The following is a 22,466-nucleotide window of genomic DNA, read 5'->3' as shown; positions in this document are numbered from 1 at the left end:
AGTTTTTGTCAAGCACATCAAAGCTTCATGCATTAACAGCACTAATACTAACATTTCTAAAATATCCTCCAAAAACATTTTTTAATTTTTTGTATTATTAATTTCACAGCGATTTTGACGTTTAAACAAATGAAGCGGGTGTTGGCAAAGTGTTCATTCTGGCATACCATTTGCGTCTTGCGCTTTGCTGGCAAAGTTATAAATGTCACGCAAAGCCGAAAAGTTTTATCTGGCATCAGCTTATTAAATGCGCTTTTTTATATGTGTTTTAAATACTTGTATAACTATGAGATACTTAACATCTCTGTATATACAAATAATATTCAGAAAAAAACATTTCCCTAAAACAACAAACCAGTTTAATTAATTTAGAGTTACCGTCCTTTCTTTAATATTTAGAAAAATTTACTCAATTTGAGAAGTTTTTCCTTCATTCAGGTTCATGCTAAAAATTACGAACTTAATTTGAGGAAATAAATTTACTCAATATAAGTAATAATTTGGCAGTGCTGTTAATATGAAGTTAATTGCTTTTCTGGCAAATGTCGGCTGCGGCGTCGCGTGAAGACTACTGCTTCTGGTTCGGAGATCGCAGGTTCGAGTCCGGTTGGAGGTGGTTAGAGTAAGGTAAGTCAATTATTTCAATTCATATATAAATTACAAATTGTAAAATTAATTACATATATGGAAAACCTTAAATACTCAAATACCATACAAAATAAATAACATAATTATTTTTAAATACAATTTAAAAAATTACAATGAAAAAAAATAAATAAATAAATAAACAAAAAAAATCCTGCTCTGTGACTCGAACCTTGCATCTCTCGATGGGCACTGCAGAGCTTTGCTCTTACTTACTTGAAATACCCCATTAGGCTTTGAGCAAAAGCAAAAGATTCCAAATTTGATCGTCAAAGAGTGACTTATCACCTTCAAGTGTTTGAATCGCCATTCCTAATACCCTGTATATAACGTAACATACGGAAAAAATTGATTCTCATAACACTTATTTTCATATGCATTTAAAATAACTTTGAAGAATTTTTTAACAAACTATTGCCCAACCCAATAGCGACAAAGGTCGTGGTCAATTAAGTGTCGCGCAGTGTGCAGAACTCGTGGGATTTCGCACATAATTTGGGATTTTCGCACCATAAAAGGACGCGTGCGATTTTGCGTCTCATTTTGGGATTTTTAGCTAAGGGTCGGATTCACAGTGCTTAGTTAAACGATTGTTAACTTAACCACAAACATGAGCTCAACTTTGAATTTATGTTCAGAGTCACATAGTTAACTATGGAAAATCATATCGCCTGAAAATATACAAATTCTAAAAATCAATACTTTTCTATTCAAATTTTAAATTCTTTCCACAAAAAAAAGTTTAATTTCACAAAAGTTTAACTATGGGGGTATGTTGGTTTAAACTTTTGTTAACTGGTCGTTGTGAATATCAAAATTAATAGTTAAACTCTTGTCAGTGGTGGTCACTGACAATTTGCTGTTCAGTCATTGTTACATCTCTTTATTCAAACATATATGGGGCATTCCAACGTGACGGTTGAGACATTAAAACTCGTTTTTCCTCAAACTTAGTTTGACAACTTTCAAACTGTTAACATCTGAATTCAGATGTGAGACAACGACGACACCCACCTCTCTGAGTGGATTGAATCGTTTCCCAATTTTAGACAAACTATGTATGTATGTATTTCAAAATATTTCGTGCATACGGGCTTTCTCGAATGTAGTTAATAGATGGTAAGGTCCATTTTATGCTTTGATGGCATTATTATACCTATTGGAAAAAAATTTTAGACCAGTGTTGCCACAGGCAAATTTTTTTTCCTACCAAAATTTCGTACTATAACCAACCAAAACCTACCAAACATTTCTTTGAATGTTGAATATAATTTTTCAATGTCAAGTTTATTAAAAATATAGATAACATAAACAATAAAAACAAATTAACTGCGTATAACAATTAATTTTACTGTACAGACTTCTCCAAATGTATGTCTCTTTGCACATACATAGTACATATCGTCACTAGGTACGAATAAAGACGCGAGCTAAAAAGTTGACCGAGAAAAAAGACGCGTAAAAAAACTTCGGCGAAGAAAGACTCTTAACATAGGTGACGGCAAAGAAAAACGCGTTAACCTCTTTGACGCGGAACTACGTTTACGAGTAACGGTATACGAATTCCCAAAAGGGTCTTTCCGGAATGATGTTGAATCCATGTTTACACGTCTTTCTTCGCCTAAGTTTTTTCAAGCGTCTTTTTTCGTAAATTTTTTTCACGCGTCCTTTTTCTGCGCCAAAACAACCGCCCGTCTTTATTCGTGTCTAGTGACGATATTATTATTATAATTACTTCGGAGATACTCGCGCTGTGATCTAAGTTAATATATTGTGCTACACCTTAATTGTAATCACTCCAACCTTAGGCTATTTAAAAAGCTAAGCGCTTGGATGATGCCATGTTCCAACTTTTAGATGGAGAAGACAATTTTTCTGTATCAATCATCAATTTACGATTCATGCTTATTGGGAAGGCATATAGAATATACTGGGTTTCCTAAACCAGCCCACAAAACCTACAGTCAGTCTCTACAGAAAGACCCATATAATTCAAATGGTACTTCGGAGTTCTCCCTGGAAGGAGTTATGAATTGATTGTCGTATTCCCTTTTACTTCCGCCAGTGGGCAGTAACCTCAGATTATTCCTAGCTAGCTCCTAAGTAGTTCTGCAGTGTATCCTTTAGATGTAGCACAGATTAGCTCGGGACCATGCAAGCGGTACTTGGTCTCCACGTTTTGCGCGACAGTCAGCCCTTTCGTTGCCTTCAAACTTTTCATGTCCCGGAACCCACCACTGCGTTACGCTATTGTGGGCTCCCAGGTGGTTCAAGAGTTCTCAAGCCTTGATGTCGTTTTAGAAGAGTCTAAGGGCTGGTTGCTCAAAGCCTGGTTGACACTAATCATCGGTTATTATCGTTATCAACGTTTTCGACTCAATGCATATAACACGGTGTCGGTAACGTCGATAACGATGTTTAAGCGGGAATTAGTGTCAACCAGAATTGGAGCAACCGGTCCTGAGGGCTTTACGCAGCCTAGATATCTGACATAATATATATCCTGGCCTCATTTGTCTTCTACGATGACATTCGCGACGACTTCGATTGTGAAGACCTCCGCCTGGAATATGGTTGGGTACGAGCCCATTGGCCGACTTTTCTTGGTCCAGGGTATACGTTTATACTTAGGAATCAGGTATATTAACATGTTTGCGGCCACCGCTATGTGAATGCACCCGTGAAATATTCATGTAAAAAAGCTTGCTAGAAAGTTTGGAAATACTTATTTTCCATTTTTCGCAAATAACTATTACGGAACCTACCAAAATCCCACCAAGCCTACCAACGTACCAAATGCAAAGCAACCTACCAGTTTTGGTAGGAAAGGCCCATGTTTGGCAACACTGCTTGTGACAGGTGGGACAGTATTTTGTGATGGGTGGGACGAGTCACGATTGAACACACATATGTCGTGAACACTACTGATTCGATATGAATATTTATTAAACGGATCTGATTTAAACAATAGGAATCTATCGTATTTGTAAGTTATATAAAAAAAAACATAATTTGCTGTGACGGGTAAGACGTGCAATAAGCATTTATTTGAACGCTGACAAATTTTCCATAAATGTAGTTTTGTAATAACCCACCACTGTTTTAAAGTCCGTGAATTTTACCTTCTTTTTGGATAATTATTTTTTGCATTGACGCCTTCAACCCAGAAAGGCCTTGTTAACTTGATGTGTTTATAGCCCTAGAGACAACCGTAAGGACATGTGCAACGCAAGAAAAGTGAAAACCGTAGAACTGGAGCTGGCTGCTATATATAGGGTGCATTCCAAAACGTCAAAATACAAAGCATCAGTCTCTTTTATTTCTAAACCGCACTAGAAGAATAAGTGTAACTTGCGTAACCTAGTAGACAACCAGAACCTAACCGTGGTCCCTTTGCATTTTGAAGTTTTGGAATGCAGCCATACTCTTTATATATATTGTTATTAAAAACTTTTAATATTTATGATAAATGGGATCTCCGAATTTTAAAATGGGATAAACAGGGCGTTTTTCAGAGTAGAATGGGATTTTCGGACCTTGGAGTTGGCAACACTGGTGTCGCGTGAAATCCGTATTCGAGAACATTTTTTACGTTAAAGCCAAAAAGTTTCAGTGGCCAAAAGTGTACATTTATGTATATATGTATGGCCATATAATTGCCAAATATGAATAAGCTTTAACGTCTTGGCGTCAAGGCAGCAAAAAGTAAGAAGTACACAAGCGAAGATGATTTGTTGTGGTATGATTGGCAGCGGCTGCGGTGTTGAGGTTTTACAACTGAATGCCAATCCAAAATAATTTATGTAGTGTCTAATAGGCTTAAATGGTGTTGTGAAATGTTGATAAGATTTTGAAATTAATTACCAACCTGAGGTTTTCGAAGCTTTTTTAAACGCTGTGAAGTAGCGAAACGCGCATCCAACAACTAGTATTACCAAGCGAAATTTATGCATCTAATTAAATTGCGCAATTTACTTGCACTCTTTTATCAATGCTACTGCGCCAGAATTGAAAGCATATGAAAATTTAAGTTTTTTTTAACGATGTACATTAGACTGCATCACTCCCCATACAAAAAAAATCGATACTATTTTTCCATTGGAATTATTGGAATTATAAAATCTATTATATTTTAAGACGTCCACTAAAATATTTCGGAAAAATATTAAGATTTAAGTGAGCTGGACCGATTTGAAAATACCTCCAAAAATGGAGTTTTTATGAATAAAAATAGTTTCTTAAAATTCAATTTTTTGGTGATGCAGTCTAATGTACATACATATGTAGTTATCAGTAATGATTTGTTTATATAATGAGTAGGATTAGTAAAAAACGATATCTTAAAAACATCTGAAGTTATATTACAAATAACGCATAAATAATTTGATAGGCATTACAGTTAACACAGGTGTATGCAGTTTCCGAGCAATAACCACCTTAACCGATTAAGGGAAGCATTTAGTTTTAAATATTTTACTAGCACGACTTTATTTGCTGAACAAGCCGGCTTTATGCATGAGTTATCCTGATTGATTTAGCGAAGCCAGTCACCAACTTGAAAAAGAATTGCGAATTAATTTCACGTGGGAACACATGTCGCATACCGTCTTCAAAAGGGCTACAACTCAATATTTGTCAGTTTTGAAATTATGCGCTAAGAATGTGCACAGAGCTTTTATTTAGCTTTCAGCAAAAGCTGGAGCAAATTTTTGTTATAATTTGTTACAAAAAAACCTAAGCATGACTAAATATTAAAGACATTTTCAACTCAATATGATTTGTAAAGTTTATAGAAATAATTTCATATACATTACTAAAAGTCGATGTTTCAATCTTCCTCATCATGTATGGAGTTTCGGTTAGGAATTCTTGAAAACCTTCAAACATTAGTTTTTTGAAATAATTTCGACCCATTTTTACATTTCGATCCCTAACCGCCAAACAGACGTAAGGCCATTTTTTTCAAATTGTTCCTTTTGATGCAGAAATGTTTCTATAGCAGTGCCCATAACCGTCCTAGAGCATTAACCCTTTCAGTACAAACGTCCAATATATTGGACAAATTTTTTTGTACTTAAAGCTCTTTTTTCTTAAATAAAAGCTTTTGTTTTTAACATAACAGTTGTTTTGAGAAAAGTATATTATTGTTATTTACCGCATTTCTTTTACTGTATTTTCGTGATGCAGTTGACCGTGTTTTTTCACAAAAGTGGAAAGTGTCACAAAAGTTGATATTGAATACTGTAATATAAAGGAACAAATTAACTAATTTTCAGGGGAATTGAGATCCGAAAAAAATGTTAAATGTTATTCCCAGTTTTGGGATATATTTTGCAAATGAAAAAAGAGAAAAAAAAATTTTTGATATGACTTCCCTGTATACAAATCTAGGGTACCACTGTTCAATATAATGGACGCTGAATAACGGTAAAACTAAGAGCTTTATAAAATTTTTGATTGCATTTTTGAAATCAATGACCCAAAATTAGCCGGAGACAAATTTTCTGATTTTTAGCTTAAGCGGCTGATTTTTTGTACTGAGAGGGTTAAGATGTATTTATGCATAAAAAATAAAATAAAAGTAAAAATAAAAAAATCGCTTACGTCTTTTTAGAGGTTAGAGCTCGAAATGTAAAAATATATCAAAATTATTTCAAAAAACGAATGCTTGAAGGTTTTCAAGAATTCTCAACCGAAACTCCACACATTATTAGAATGATTGAAACATCGACTTCTGATAATATGTATGAAGCTAGTTCTATAAATTTTACAATTCGTATCGAGTTGAAAATGTCTTTAAAATTTAATTACAGTGAAACCAGCTTAAGCTACGATCTTGGTTTTAAGCTACGAATTCTTCATTAAATGTTCATGTTTTAATCAAGGATTTACATATTTATGCAAGTTAACAAGACGATGTAACTAAATCAATAATTATGTTCGCTTAAGTACCCCCATCGAGGTACTTAAGCGGGTTCTTTTAAGTACCCAACCCGCCTAAGTACCTCAAAACTCTACCCTTTTTCGTGACGTACTTAAGCGGGTTTTACTGTATGTTGGCTTTTTGTATTAAGAATTCATACAATACAAAATACAGTAAAACCCGCTTAAGCACCTCACGAAAAATGTCAGCTTTTTGAGGTACTTAGGCGGGTTGGGTACTTAAAAGAACCCTCTTAAGTACCTCGATGTGGGTACGTAAGCGAACATAATTATTGATGTAGTTACACCTTCTTGTTAACTTACATAAATATATAAATAATTGAAATAATAAAATTTAAAATCAAGATCGTAGCATTATTTAAACACAAACATATAAAGAAAAACTTTATTTAAAAAAAAAATAATACAGTGGTATGTAATTTTTACAAGAATTAAATTCTTTAAAAAGTCAAAGTTGGACATATCATTTTAGACCAAATTCAAAATGATATTGCTTGCCACTTATGTTTATTTATTAATTTTTAAGAATTTTCAATCAATTAAAATACATTTCATTCCCTAACAAATACCATATAAACCTATGCTTAAGATTTTGTTGAACACTTCAAAATTTCAAACTTTTTTCTCAGAAGTGTTTTTTGAAAGAACAGTGAAGTTTTGAAAGTTTTAGTGTACTAGTGTGCAAGTTTCAAGTGGCTAAAAATTACCGTTGATTTTTTAGAATATTTTTTAACGAAGGTGTGTAGCGCTACCACTGAATTTAACAATGTGTAAATATTTTAAGGAATTTTAAAAGAGCACTTAAAAGGGGAAAATTATAAGTAAAATGGTAAATGGGGCACGAAACATTTAGGTACTTAGGCGGGTTGGGTAAATAAGTGGGATAGGTACTTAAGAGAGGGATTTTCTTCAGATTACATTAAAAAATTCACGGTGCCCAAAAATGTTGGTTACTTAAGCGGGCGGTACTTAAGCGGGTTTCACTGTATATGTAAATATATAATTTGAAACAAGTAAAACTAAATTCTTCCGGGTAAAATCCTAATTAGCTTATTTAGTTGATTTTTTATTTAATAAATATTTTACGTGCGTAGTAGTAAAGTAAATAACTTTAGTTAAACTCAAATCAATTTTTCGTAGTTATTTTTTGCAGAAATTGTCAATTTGAATTTCAGCAAAAAAACAAAAAACATATCAAACATCCCTTCTAGGGAAAAATCTTTAATTTTGTCTTCATCGCACTTTTGAGTTTTACTTTCTTGCTGTTACTCAACCAAATTTATACCTGTTTTCGCTTAATCAGTGGCTATAGAAATTTTATGCATGTCAATTATTAGACGAAAATACTAAAATTCCAACACGTTTAACCGATAATATAAACAAAGAACTTGTTTCTAGTGCAAATTTCTACTTATTTTGGTAAAAACATTATTGTTTTCTATACCTACATTTTTAAATAACTCTCTCAATGCCACAGCAGCTTCTTTACCTTTTAAGCACTCCCCGTCAATTATGTTTTAAATTATTATCAAATACGTGTTCACAAGCGGTAGACAAAAATAAGCATCTAATATTATAATGACTGTAATCGCAATTAATTGATGAAGATACCATTTGTATATGAATATATGCATTCATATACAATTTCCCATGATATTTTCAAGCCAAATCTTGACGCCAATTAGCTGGTGGTTTTGCGAAAGTATTAGTATTATTGTATCAAAAAATCAAATACATTTCCGTAGGTTTGTATTTTAATCAATTACTCAGTAAAACAATTGTTTTATTATTAAAAGAAATGTTTAAATATTTATTTTATTTATGGACCCTTCCAGCGAAGACGACGCCTCAGGTAAAAAAATAAATTACATAAATTATTTTTAAATCTGTAAAAACAGTAAAGCATGTAGAATAATTCTTTAGAAATCGATTTTTATAATTTTTTTCACTAATTTCGCTTTTTCTATTGTTATAAATGCAAATATAACAAACTGTAATAATTTTGCATCAAGTTGTCAAGGCATTCCTCATGTACTCATAAATAAATAATTTTCCAAAAAGAAAATACAATTAATGGACTTTAAAACGGTAAATTATCACAAATATACATTTTTGGTGAGAAGTTATGAGCGTTCAAAAAATGCATATTGGATTTCCCACCCGTCACAGCAAAATATGTGTCTTTTACCTACGGTGACCATCCGTCCTTTATTTTAAAGGACAGCCCTTTATTTTAACCCCCCGTCCTTTATAATTTTTTTTTAAATAAAGGACGCGTTTTGTTTGTATTTTTCAGAGGTAAATTTTTCAGAATATGAAAAATAAAAAAGTTACTTATAAAATACTAGCGGTACCCCGGTGTGCTTATCTACACCAAATATTGAAAAATGAATGAAAAATTCTGGAATTTTTCTATATGAATTTATTTTTTTTTTAGTATATTGCAGCCATGTTTATACGTGACTTAATTTATCCGAAGAACATCACATCACATCCACAGCACATCATAGCAACAATTTTTCACTATGTTTTCGATTTTTCAAGTATCTGCTGTTGTACCATATAGGTGGTACATGTGACAGACATAAACTGTCATATATCATGAACCGCTGAACCGAATTCGGGCACATGTCGCATAACCCATCTGCATCATAGTCCGAATATACCGTTTAAATTTGGTAGAATTCGTGCACTTATTTTTTTATTTAAGATGGGAGGTGCCACGCCCCCTTTTCCAATACCGCACATTTTTCTCCATGAGTATGGAATTATTTCATATGTCTACCAATTTCCAGTAATCTACCACAAATATTTCAAGAGACATACCAGATGAAAATTTTTGTTGGTATGGGTGGTCCCACGCCCCCTTTTCCGAATTCGGGGAAACTTAACGCAAACAATCTGCATAATGGCCCGACTATGCCGTATACATTTGGTTGAAATCTTGCACTTATTTTTTATATATAAGATGGGAGGTTCCACGCCCTCTTTTCCTTCCAATACCGCCCATTTTTCTCCGTGAGTATGGAATTATTTGATATACCTCTATACCAATTTCCAGTACTCTACCACAAATATTTCAAGAGATATACAATATAAAAATTTTAGTTAGTATGGGAGGTGCCACACCCCCTTTTACGAATTCGGGCAAACTTCACATAAACCATCTGCATAATAGCCTGAATACGCCGTATAAATTTGGTTGAATTCGGTGAAGCCGTTCTCAAGTTATAAGCTCACACCAAAAACGTGTACTTATTTTTATACATAAGGTACATATGCCACGCCCCCTTTTCCAAATTTGGGCAAACTCCACATAAAATATCTGCATGATGGCCCGAATATGCTATATAAATTTGGTTGAATTCGGTGAAGCCGTTCTCAATTTATAAGCTAAGTCACTAATTTTTATACCCGAGCGCACTTGTGCACAAGGGTATTATAACTTTGTTCACATAACGATTGTTTGTAACAGGCAAAACGAATCGAGATAGATATAGACAAATGTATACATAAATTATCAGAATGAAAAGAGAAATCGATTAAGCGGTGACTGTCTGTCCGTCCGTCCGTCTGTGCACACGATAACTCGAGAAAAATTGAGATATCTTAACGAAACTTGGTACGTGAACTTCCTTTGGGCGTAGTACGGATGGTATTGAAAATGGGCGAAATCGGACAATAACCACGCCTACCTCCCATATAACGGTAATTTTAAGAAATACGAGAACTGCGATATTTTAGTAACTACTGAAGATAATTCACTCAAAATTGATACTTACAATGAGTTTCAGACGGAAAACATGAATATTATAAATTTTTGGAAAATGGGCGTAGCCACGCCCACTTATGGTTACATGTGTATATCTTGATAACCTGCGATATTTTAGTAACTACTGAAGATAATTCACTCAAAATTGATATTTGCAATGAGTTTTAGACGAAAAATAAGAATATTATAAATTTTTTTTATATCTTGGCAACCGCTACACCAATTTCTTCCAAACTTGGCACAGTTGTTGGTCCTGGTACAACATACCATATGGCTGAAAATTTCTAAAATCGGACAATAACCACGCCCACATCCCATATAACGGTAATTTCGAGAAATACAAAATCTTCGATAAATCAGTAAATATTGAGGCTAATTTATTCAAAATTGATGGTTGCAACAATTCTTTACCAAGAAATACGTTTATGACAAAATTTTGGAAAATGGGCGTAGCACCGCCCACTTGTGATCACATATATGTATCTCGCTAACCGTTCTAACAATTTGTACCAAGCTCGGTACGGAAGGACGCTAATTTACTTAAAATGTATACACCCCGGCTTATCATGTAGCGGTAGCTTTCGGAAAGGTGGAAAACATGTATTTAATACTTGCGCCGGGTATTTAATGTTCGGTTCCGCCCGAACTTAGACTTTCTTACTTGTTATATATAAAATAGAGGCGCCACGCCCCCTTTTCGAATTCAAGCAAACCTCACATAAACTATCTGCATGATAGCCCGAATATGCCGCATAAATTTGGTTGAATTCGGTGAAGCCGTTTTCAAGTTATATGGTGCACCAAAAACGTTCACTTATATTTATATTTTAGTTAGTATGGGTGGTGCCACGCCCCCTTTTCCAAATTCACGCAAACTTCGCATAAACCATCTGCATGATAGATCGAATATGCCTACGGCGACCATATTAACCAACGTAAAATAAAGGACGTTTTTTTCAAACTGATAAAAGTATCGTAATTTAAATCAAACATTTACTAGTACATTATATTATCTAACTGTACAAGTTTCCCTTTTTTAAAGACGCTTGGATTATTATTTTTTTATGAAAGCTTATAAACCTAGTAAGAGACCAGTTGAGCACGAATTTTGAAAGTGCAGAAAAAGTAGCAATTTTGAAGAATATCGATTCTCCTGTTCCAGTTAATAAATGTAACATAATAAAACCTAATTGAAAGCGATTGTAGGTTTCCTCCGAAATGAAGAATAATTTCACAAGAAAAATTTGAAATGTTATAAAAAAAATTTCACCAAAATTAAAAAAAAATTTGAGTTTTTAGAAAAACCAAATGAGTGAAAAATTAAGTCTCCAGTGAATAATGAACACTAAATGCCAGTTTTGAAACTCAGCGTGCAACACGTACTGGGCGCAACTTTCCCCTTTCTTTTGAGAATTTTACTCAAAGTATGTATATTAATTTTTCTATCAGTATTAGCAATGATTCGTGATTTATAGATGGCACGCAGATTATCGATTAAATAGCAACCCTTAAGAGAGGTGCGAAACAAACTGGCGAAAGTTTTCATTATATTTTATAAGGGACATTATTATTATTTTATATTCTCTGTTAAAAATTTACCTCTGAAAAATCCAGAACTGATTTAAAGGACAGATTAAGAAATAAAGGACAAAATGCGTCCTTTATTTTGAAAAAAATTATAAAGGACAGAGAGCTAAAATAAAGGACGGTCCTTTGAAATAAAGGACTGATGGTCACCGTAAATATGCCACATAAATTTGGTTGAATTCAGTGAAACCGTTCTCAAGTTATGAGGTCACACCAAAAACGTGCACTTATTTTTATATATAAGATAATGAAAACCTTCGCCAGTTTGTTTCGCACCCCACTTCTTCTTCTTCTTCTTCTTCTTTTTTGGCGCTGTAACCGCCTGCGCGATATACCAGCACGGGCATGATGAGTGAGTTATAGAGCGCGCTTTTCGTACGTCGAGAGAGGACTTTACTCCAGAATTGCCTACTCAGTCCAAAGTAGCACTTGTTGGCAAGAGTGATTCTATGTTGGATTTCAATGCTGACATTATTATCGGTGTTAATGCTGGTTCCCAAGTAAACGAAATTCTCTACTTTCTCGAAATTGTAACTGTCAACAGTGACGTGGGTGCCAAGGCGCGAATATGCTGACTGCTTGTTTGATGACAGGAGATACTTCGCCTTGTCCTCGTTTACCACCAGACCTATTCGCTTTGCTTCCCTATCCAACTTGGAAAAGACAGAACAGACGGCGGTTTTTGTTAGCGATGATGTCGATGTCATCGGCATAGGCCAGCAATTGCACGCTCTTATAGTAAATTGTTCCTGAGCGGTTCAGTTCTGCAGCTCTTATTATCTTCTCCAACATCAGATTAAAGAAGTCACATGAAAGGGAGTCGCCCTGTCTGAAACCCCGTTTTGTGGCGAACGGCTCGGAGAGGTCTTTTCCAATTCTGACGGAGCTGGTGGTATTGCTCAACGTCATTTTACACAGCCGTATGTGTTTTGAGGGGATGCCAAATTCAGACATAGCGGCGTATAGGCAACTCCTTTTAGTGCTGTCAAAAGCGGCTTTAAAGTCGACAAATAGGTGGTGAGTGTCGATCCTTTTCTCGCGGTTCTTTTCCAAGATTTGGCGTATTGTGAATAACTGGTCAATGGTGGATTTGCCAGGTCTAAAGCCACACTGATAAGGCCCAATCAGTTCATTGACGGTGGGCTTCAGTCTTTCACACAATACGCTCGATAAGACCTTGTAACCTATGCTTAGAAGGCTGAAAAGTGTTCCCTCCATAATTTAAGTACGCTCTGGACATCAGTTACTAGGTCGCCATTATTGTTCTTACAGGAGTGCGCCCCGGTCTTTAAACCTTCCGTAAATCGCCTAACTCTCTGGTAAAATTTTCGGGCATTCCTCCCGTCGGCCAGCATTTCAAGCTCATCGCACTCACGTATTTCGGCCTCTCTCTCCTTGTTGCGGCAAATACGTCTCGCTCCCTCTTCAGATCCCTATAGCGGTCCCACATAGCGCGCGTTGCGCCTGATCGTAGCGTGGCCCTGTAGGCGGCATCTTTTTTCTCTGCAGCTTCCTGACACTCCTCATCGTACCAGTTGTTCTTTCGGGCTCGCTGAAATCCGACTACTTCTTCGGTGGCGGTACTTAATGAGCGGGAAATGTGGTTCCACTGCTCGCATATGTCGGTTTGTTGAAGAGTGCTCTCTGAGAGCAGGTGTGAGAGTCGAGTAGCGAAAGCGCACCCCACTTACGGGTTTTTATTTAATAGGTAATCTTTGCACAATCTATAAAGCACAGGGAAAGTTGTGCCCAGTACCGTGTTGCACGCTGAGTTTCCAGTTTCACTGAAAGAGAACAATAAACCCCCTGCTGCACAGTGGTTCTAAACTGGCATTTAGTGTTCGTAATTCACTGGAGCCTTCATTTTCTTCACTTAATTTGATATTTTTTTTTTATTAAAGCTTATAATATTATTATTATTATTATTATAATATTTGAAAGAGACCAGTTGAGCCTGATTTGTGAATTTTTATTTGATGATATTAAATTTTTTAGTGCAAAATGCAGAAAAAGTGGCTATTTTGAAGAAAATGGAGAGTACATTAGTTAATAAATGTTACGTAACAAAGACTAGTTAAAAACAATTGTATGGTTCCCCAAAACGAAAAAATTACAAAAAAAATGTTTGCAATGTTATAAAGAAAGGTTCACAAACATATATTTTTTTTTGGTTTTTAGTAAAAGTTGGTTGAAAAATGAAGAATGAATGAGAATGGTGAATTATGAACATTAAATTCCAATTTTGAACCACTGTGTGCTGACTTCGGTAAATGCATTTTGGCAGCAAAGGATGGCGAAGTCATTGAAAAGGATTTGGCTTAATTTTTCGGAATCGGTTAATTAACTCGTAAATATTTGATTTAAATTACGATATGGGTAAGGTACTTTTATCATACAAGTTGTATGTACGTATTCCCAAATAATTTTGAAAAAAAAGTTTCCTTTATTTTACATTGGTTAATATGGTCACCGTACTATTAACGTAACATACAAATTCGTAAGCTTCTTTTTGTTCAAATGAGGTCCCCTTATTAAAAATATAATAAATATTCACATCAAGCTACTAGCGTTCATTTTACTCACGAACTATGTTTCCTCAATAGTTACTCATCCCACCCGTCACACTCTAACACAGTTTTTTGTCTTAATTTAATAATGCCAATAAAGCATAAAGTGTCATCGTTGTCCCACCCGTCACGTTTGGAAAATGTCAAATTTCTATGTAAATTATATAATTAAATTTTATACTTTATCAATTTCGTATTAAACTGATATGTGACTTCAAGTGTTAACAGTTTGACACTTGTCAAATCAATGGTTAAAGAGAATTTACTAAAAGTTTGAGCACAAACGAATAAAAATGTCCCACACGTTACTTTGGAATGCCCCTTATTTATGTCAATTTAAATCTACAGGACACAGTGCCTTACAGACTAACGGAAAATTAACAATATATGCCTACTGAATAATCGAATTTAAACTCTTCACAAAAGCAGATTTAGATAACGAGAAGCCAATTAACTTAGAAGAAAATAAATCACTAAATTACTTTAGGGCACGCGAATTAGGCGCAAATTTAGTTCTGCAGCTATCAACATAAAAAAGGATGGAAATTATGCAGACTTCTTTGCAGAACATTAAAGCTAATCTGCTCAAGTAGAATTGGGCAATCGATTATGTCATTAATTACGTTGAAAATATAACATTATTTAATTATCAACAGGCGTGAATGATAATGGGACAGGATCCTCTAACCACAATGATCGCAATGCATGCGGCGTATTAATCATGAAAATACCAAACAATAACTTGGTTGAAAAATCATTGTACTTTTGGCTCAGTGCAAACAAAGTCACTTTCGCATTTATAATAAGAATAATAAGAGTTTAGCTATCAAGAAAATATTTATCCCACTTTAAGTAAAACCTTAATTTTGAAAAGGCCAAGTGGCAAACAAACTTGTGCAAAAAAAAATCAAAACTATCGGTCTTGTTAAAGTAAAGTGGACAGTTTTCGGACTTTGAAAGATCTTGATTCTATAAATAAAAATTTTTTAAAAATATTTCGGCACCCAGAGCAGTGTTGCCGTTTTTACTACGATCGAAGTTTTTCACTTCACTTTTATGGCCAACACTTCTGCACTTCCTATTTGACAAAATCACTTCGATTTTAAGCGACCAGAATTCGCCAACAAATTTTCTGATTTTGTTTTTACATATTTTTAGTAGATATATAAATACAAATGTATATTATGTACGTCTCAAGATGGCATCAGACTTTGTGTTGAACAATTAATTTTTTAGAAATTTTTGCTTTCTCTAGCGGTTTATCGTTTCTCTATTATTGGCTGACAACCCCAATTTACAAAAGTACGCGTCGGTTTGAAAGCGGTAGAGCTGCAAAACTATCGATAGTATAGTTTTATTTTAGGAAAAACATCCATTGTTTTTGGGCGATAGTCGATAGTGCCGGTGCATTGAAATTTTGCGATCTTTACTTAAATAAGTGACGCGGTAAATTGAACTAAGGAAAATATTTAGAATTTCACGCTTAAGATGTAATATTTCGTCGTTGCGCCAACAAAAACGGCTATGTGATTTTTGTCATTTTTTTATTGCATACTTTATTAACACTATCTATTGCCCACATTGCTGCATTTACCGTTCTCTTATATATTTTTGGTTTAGAACTGACCAAAAACAGCTATGTGCAAGCAGTACGAGAAATACTCTGAAAAAACGGGTATTCGCTTACTTGCTTAAAACTGTTTTTGATCGCAGGCGAATCTGATGAGTGTGCTTTGATTTCGATGTAAAAAAATAATTATAAACCAAATAAATACATACATACATATCTATGCATATACCACGAGGTAGACAGTGTCCACTCTACATTAGAAAATGTATTCAATCCACCGATATATGTATTCACCCATGGACTACATAGTATGTATGTAAGTCGTATGCGACAGGCGAAGCCTTCACATCCTTATATTATTAATTATTTAGAGTACAATTTTTTTTTTACAACTATTAGGGCAGGTAAAAAACCTGGGGAAGCGCCAGTAAGCAGTGTCAGAAGTTTGCTTCATAAAAATGGTGTAGTCAAATTAAAGTTGCGCCATACCGACTGGTGGACATCATTGCCATAATAACGAGCTCTGTAATTACAACAATACGAAACGGAACTATTGTACGACGGTCCAAAAAAAATACCAATCTAAACGCAGCAGCCTTCAAACGTTAAAGCAATATACTTATACACAAAGATTTCCATTCTTTTTATGATAATCTACCTCGATAAATACTTAGTTTTACATTTTAATGCAATTTACAATGTTCTGCAAATTTGCACAATGTATACAAATGTGAAAGCATTTAATAAAAATTAAATTATATTTATATTGAAATTATTTCTTGTATATAAGAGCTTTCATTGGATATCACCCATCGAAACTTTGAAAAAGTAAATGGGGTCAAGTTAATACGCTGACCGCAAACAGTTCGCATCCCTGGCAATTTCATGGTTTGTACAAAATATGTGTCCACTCACCATTTTGCATTAATTTTTATTACAAAAATCCAATAAAAACGTTTCTGACCATTTTCATTACATAACAGTAGCAACGGGCAGTTCACTAATCGAGTCCTGAACTTCTTATACATTGTATATAGGCCTAACGGCAGTATTATCTACAAATTGCATACGATTCCATACCGCCAAAAGCAAATTTAAATCGTGTATAAAAACAGCTATGTGCTGTAAAGCGGCGCAAATGTTGATCACGTCGTAATTGGTAAAAAAAATTGAAATTTCCCCAATTTCCCCTACCTGTGTCCGCCATTGATAGTATACGATACTATCGAAAATATCGATCGTATTTTTCAAACTGTCGAATAGCGTCGATAGTTTTTCAGCTCTAGGAAGCAGCAGAAATTCACGATTTATATTCAGTTCATATTTTCTTAAATAACTGTAATTATTTAAACCCGTTTTTTGTAGCATGTCGAAGAGGAGTGGTATTAAAAGGTATGAATTTTATTTACTTTTAATTGAATTTTTTTTGCAGATGCTTTTACGAATGTGTGGAAAATGTCCGCCAAATGTCAGACATACAATTGCGGTGGAAAAAAGTTACACAACTTCTTTGGATGCAAATACATACTATTGCTCGAGAGATCGAAAGCTACTAGGTAGAGAGCAGTACTGCTGACATTTCTTCCATTTCATCAGAACGTAACGCAATTCGAAAACCATTTAATCAATATTTTCGACCACAGTGGACCACTAAATTGGGATAACCTCCTTAAGAACATATTAAGAAAAAATTTTTACATTTGGATAAAAATTCACGTTTTACTCACAGTGCAGCACTTGGACCAAACCAACTTTTTTTTAAAAGACTGAGTCATAATAAAAAAAGTAAAAATACAGACGTGGTGGTAAAAATTGGTATCGTTGTAAAGGTGATTAAACCCCGTTTCTCCTGATATGCATATTTTTATACTTTGCATATAAAAATTTGAGAAAGAACACATAAAAGGAAAATTTATTTTATATATTGAATTTTTATAAAAAAATAAAAAAAATACTAATTAGTAATTAGTAAAACTAATTAATGAATACTTTATTTAAATAAAACGGAAAATTACTTTTAATTTTATATATAACTTGTTACGTAAAAGACATGGTGTTTTTATATTTTTATATGCCACAGGCTTCTGTTACATTTACAGTGAACCAAATATTTTTAACCGACTTGACAAAAAGGAGAAGGTTATCAGTTCGTCGGAATATCTTTTTTATGTATGTATGTTTCCGCACAAATTTGGACCACGTTAACTGTTTTCTATAATTATTTTTTTAAAGGAAAGGTGTTACCTCACAGGTAGTCCCATACTAATTTGGTTTGAATCCGGTCATTGGATCATAAAGAAATTAACGATAATCGATTTTTATATGTGAATTGAAGTCGGTAATGTTTATTATATTTTTATAACAGTATAGCTGATTACTTAACAAACACCATATACATAAATTCAAATTTCAGACTGTGTGCAAAAATTATGGAAAATTTGTATCGCCATCTTTAGAAGAAATATTGGTTTTTAGTTTTTAAACCATTAAATTTTAATATAAGTGCAACTTTGAACTACCTGGGCCTTACCATTGATTTTTGGAATTTTTTTTGTTGACTGTGTTCTGTATTTTTTTTCATACAAAGTACATATGTTCGCATATGGAAGAAGGTATATATACTTATGTTTATAGAATCAACAATTGGACTTATATTTAACAAACTTGTTTTTATATTAAATTTTGCACTAACTAAACAAAAGTTACGTTGTAGTTTTACTTCACAGTCTTGAGCGGCCATTTTTTAATCCAAGGGAACAACTATCATCAAAATTTGATGCGATTGATTTAATAATATTAATTAATTATTAATTTATATTTCTAATATGATTATCATGGTTTTAAGGTAAGCACAGTGCACATAAGTACTGATAAGAATTGAAAATTATAAAAACACCATCTGATTGGTTTTTTAACCGACTTCAAAAACAGGAGGAGGTTATCAAATCGTCGGAATATATATATATTTTTTTATATATAACGGGTTACATATAAACCAAGTACTTTTCAAGCAAAATACCAAACCGACATAAAACATATGTACATATCTACTAAAAATATGTAAAAATACAATCAAAAAATTTGTTGGCGAATTCTGGTCGCTTAAAATCGAAGTGATTTTGTCATAATCTGTTTATTGATTTTAATGAATGATATGGCTCGGAATTAAACATTCATTTAGAAGTAATGTCTAAAAGAGACTACTTTTTATAGCTCATTCAATTTCAGTACAAAAATGAACAAAATGAACATTTTAAGTTCCTCAAAATTCGTGCTGATTTTTGTGAATTTTTTTTGCGGAGGTGTCTGGCATTTTCATCCACACAAAATACTTATGTATGTTCTAAAATACTCTTATTTTTATATCGAAGAAAATGCACAACTTCGAACATGAGCCTTATTATACCGAAATTAAATTGGCTATAAAAATGCATGCCCAAAACTTTTAAAAAATCTGATTCAAAAATTTAAAATTTGGATAGGAAGTTTTTGAAATTGGTTGAACTTCGCATTTATTGACAAATTTAACAGGCATAATTACTTGATTTCAGCATGATTTGTTTATGAATTACAAATGAGACGTAAATTACGATAATGTGGACATGCTTTATAAAATACTTTTTCTGTTCAAAATTTTAAAATCGCTAATATGAAAACCCCGAAAATGATGCTGTTTGAAAAAAGTCTGTATCCGCCACTGATAAAATACATATGTATGTATGTACTCACCACGCCATATCGAATCAACTGGTAGCCGAAATAGATTGGTGTCTGTGGGTAATATGCGTACAGCATATAGCGTAAATTTTCCATGACCATGTACCTTTATTAAAATGAATGAAATTTAAGAAAATCATTGGCATTTAACTAAAACATATTTAGTAGAATATTGATAATAAACTACATTATTGTTAGCGCCAAAAAATAATTTTAAAATCTGTAGATTGTTGTAAGTGATATGCACTTCCTTGCATAACAATTTTTATATTAAGAAGATATAATGGTTGTGCAGTTGGCCAACTCTCGTTCTGCATTATCGCGTTATCAAGAATTTAAAAGTATTTTCACAAACTCACACCGAAATAAATGAGGTTTTAAAGGTTTTTTTTTTATCACTTTACAATAACACAGAACGAGAATTGACCCCCAGACCTGAAATGGCAACTTCGTCTTTTCACTAAACTCTATGGCCCGTAGTAATAGAGAAGTTAGAAAAACCTTTTAACGATTTAGAGTAATCATCATTTTAACTCTTTCATAGTCAACTTAAAATGCATTTTATGACAAAAACAGAATTTTAACTTTAAAATGAGGAGAACGCGATTTTAAAATGGTAAAATGAGGTTCTAAAGGTATTGGCCCAATGCAGGCTTGCTTTGCTTGCCTCGCTTTGAGAACTGTCAAAAGTTTTTTGGAATACAGTATATTTTGCTTTGCTGCCTTTATGCTTAAGTGCACATTTAAGATACCTACCCCAAAATGCGCATCTGAGACATTATTTTTAACATTTATAAGGAAAGTGCTCCGATAGATGCATTCAACATACCTGCCCATTGGCGATACCTGCCTTAAAAATTGTGCAACTAGTATCAATTATCAAAGAAAGTATTACGTTTACCTGCACTGGCCCTACAATTACCTAATTTTACAAGCTTTTATTTATTTTGCTCATATCGCAGAACAACGAAAATGGCTATCAATTTATGTAGTTATATAGATAAGATACCATTCGAAAAAAATTTCGCAGGCATTATTTTCTACGTGATAGGTGCTTCTCCATTATTTGGTTTCATAGGGATTCGAATACCTTCCTCATTGAAGTAGTAAAGACAATTCGCTTAAGTGCCTTTTTCGGTTAGGTGCACAAGTTTTTCGTGCAAAGAAGGATGTGCAGCTAAGCAAAATGTATTGTATACTAAAACGTATGAACGCTGGCCAAATGGCAGCTTTGCTTCACTTGCTTTAAGCGCCTCAAAGTTTCGAATAGGCAAATGTTTTATTTGAAAGCATTTTGTAGGCTTTTGACAAAAAGGTATGTTCCCGTTCTAAATGAATTCAAATTGTGAACAAAAATTTGCTTACGTAATTAAAAAATATATATATATATAATATGAGTAATTCAAAGTTTAATAAAAATGATTACATGTTTCCTTATTTATATTTAACATATCGCTGGCTGAAAAGTTGCTAAGTCCATTTTTATAAATTTTACAGGAACTTTGAATATAACATTTTCCGTGTTTAAAGCAAAGCAAAACTCCATACGAATCAAAAGGATACGATCTTTATTAAAAGATTTCGTATTATTTTGGCCTTATCGGATTTTCGGGGCCTCTTCTGGACTTAGAAAATTTGCCTTTAATTGAATATAAACGAGAAAAAATAAAACAAGTACCTTAATCCTTAATTTCTCTTGCTTCCTATATCACGAGGTTTCACAAATTGTGGACTTAGCAACTTTTCACACAAAGCTAAGGATATTTTTGATGTCAAACTACTGGTCAGTCGTCTCTTGAAAAATTGGATTTTTTTTGTTTTAAATAAATGTATCTATAGTTATAAATGTATAATTATTATTATTCCTTTGAAATGCAAAAATTAATTCGCATCAATTTAAAAATAAATGTGAAAGGACTGTTTGTATTTTTTTTTTAGTTATCTGGAATTTTGTGGGAAATTTATTCTTAGTGTAAGGGAACAGATCTTAATTTTTTAACTACAAAGCTGGTAGCTTTGACAGCGTTCCAAGCCGCCATTTGGCCAAACGAGTTTTTGAAGTAAATCAAAGCAAATTAAAGTAAGTAAGGCGTGCAAAGCAAGCCTGCAGTGGGCCAGCGCCTTAAGTTTTGTTTTGCTGTTGAAGTAGTAAAAGCAGAAGCACCCAGGTTCGGTCCCCACTCCAAGCGATTCCAAACAAATTTTTTTTAGTATTATTACTTTTTTTTAATATAAATATTATTTTATTTTATTTTATTGAATTTTTATTTGATTCCCTTTTTTGTTTATGGTATTTCACATAATTGTAGTTGTTTATGGTATTTCACATAATATTTAAAAGAACAAAAGAAGGTGTAAACAAATTTTTTTAGGGAGTGGGATTCGAACCCACGACTTCCCGGCTTGCTAAATCCGCAATCCTGCAGCGGACACAGAGTGAACTAATTAACGTACTCATATTTCTTTATATTGCCGAGTAAATTTTTTCTCTTCATATGGATACTCTACTCCTCTCATCTTAACAAAAAGCTGTTTTTAAAATGTCTATGATTGCCACAAATTAAAATTCTATTCTAAACGTGAAACTTTATTTTACCAAGAGAGAGGTTTAACTTACGAGTATGACTATGGGCCTATCAATTCTTCCAACCTTTTACTTCATTAA

At 33.5% G+C, this 22,466-nt stretch overlaps 1 protein-coding gene across 1 annotated transcript in view; it reads right to left on the bottom strand.

Annotated features, from left to right (window-relative positions):
- Positions 1–22,466, bottom strand: part of LOC118736612 (glycoprotein-N-acetylgalactosamine 3-beta-galactosyltransferase 1) — a 42,145-nt gene that overhangs the window by 3,413 nt on the left and 16,266 nt on the right. Inside the window, exon 2 of the mRNA XM_036466664.1 lies at positions 19,814–19,907. Coding sequence (XP_036322557.1) covers positions 19,814–19,907 — 94 coding nt within the window. The remainder of the gene's footprint in view (positions 1–19,813; positions 19,908–22,466) is intronic.

This window comes from Rhagoletis pomonella, unplaced genomic scaffold (genome assembly GCF_013731165.1).
Source record: "Rhagoletis pomonella isolate Grant_MI unplaced genomic scaffold, Rhpom_1.0 Rhpom_scaffold_00003, whole genome shotgun sequence".
In the NCBI taxonomy this organism is placed as follows: domain Eukaryota; kingdom Metazoa; phylum Arthropoda; class Insecta; order Diptera; family Tephritidae; genus Rhagoletis; species Rhagoletis pomonella.
The sequence above is the reverse complement of the archived record's forward strand: the minus strand, read 5'-3'. Positions and strand labels throughout refer to the sequence as shown.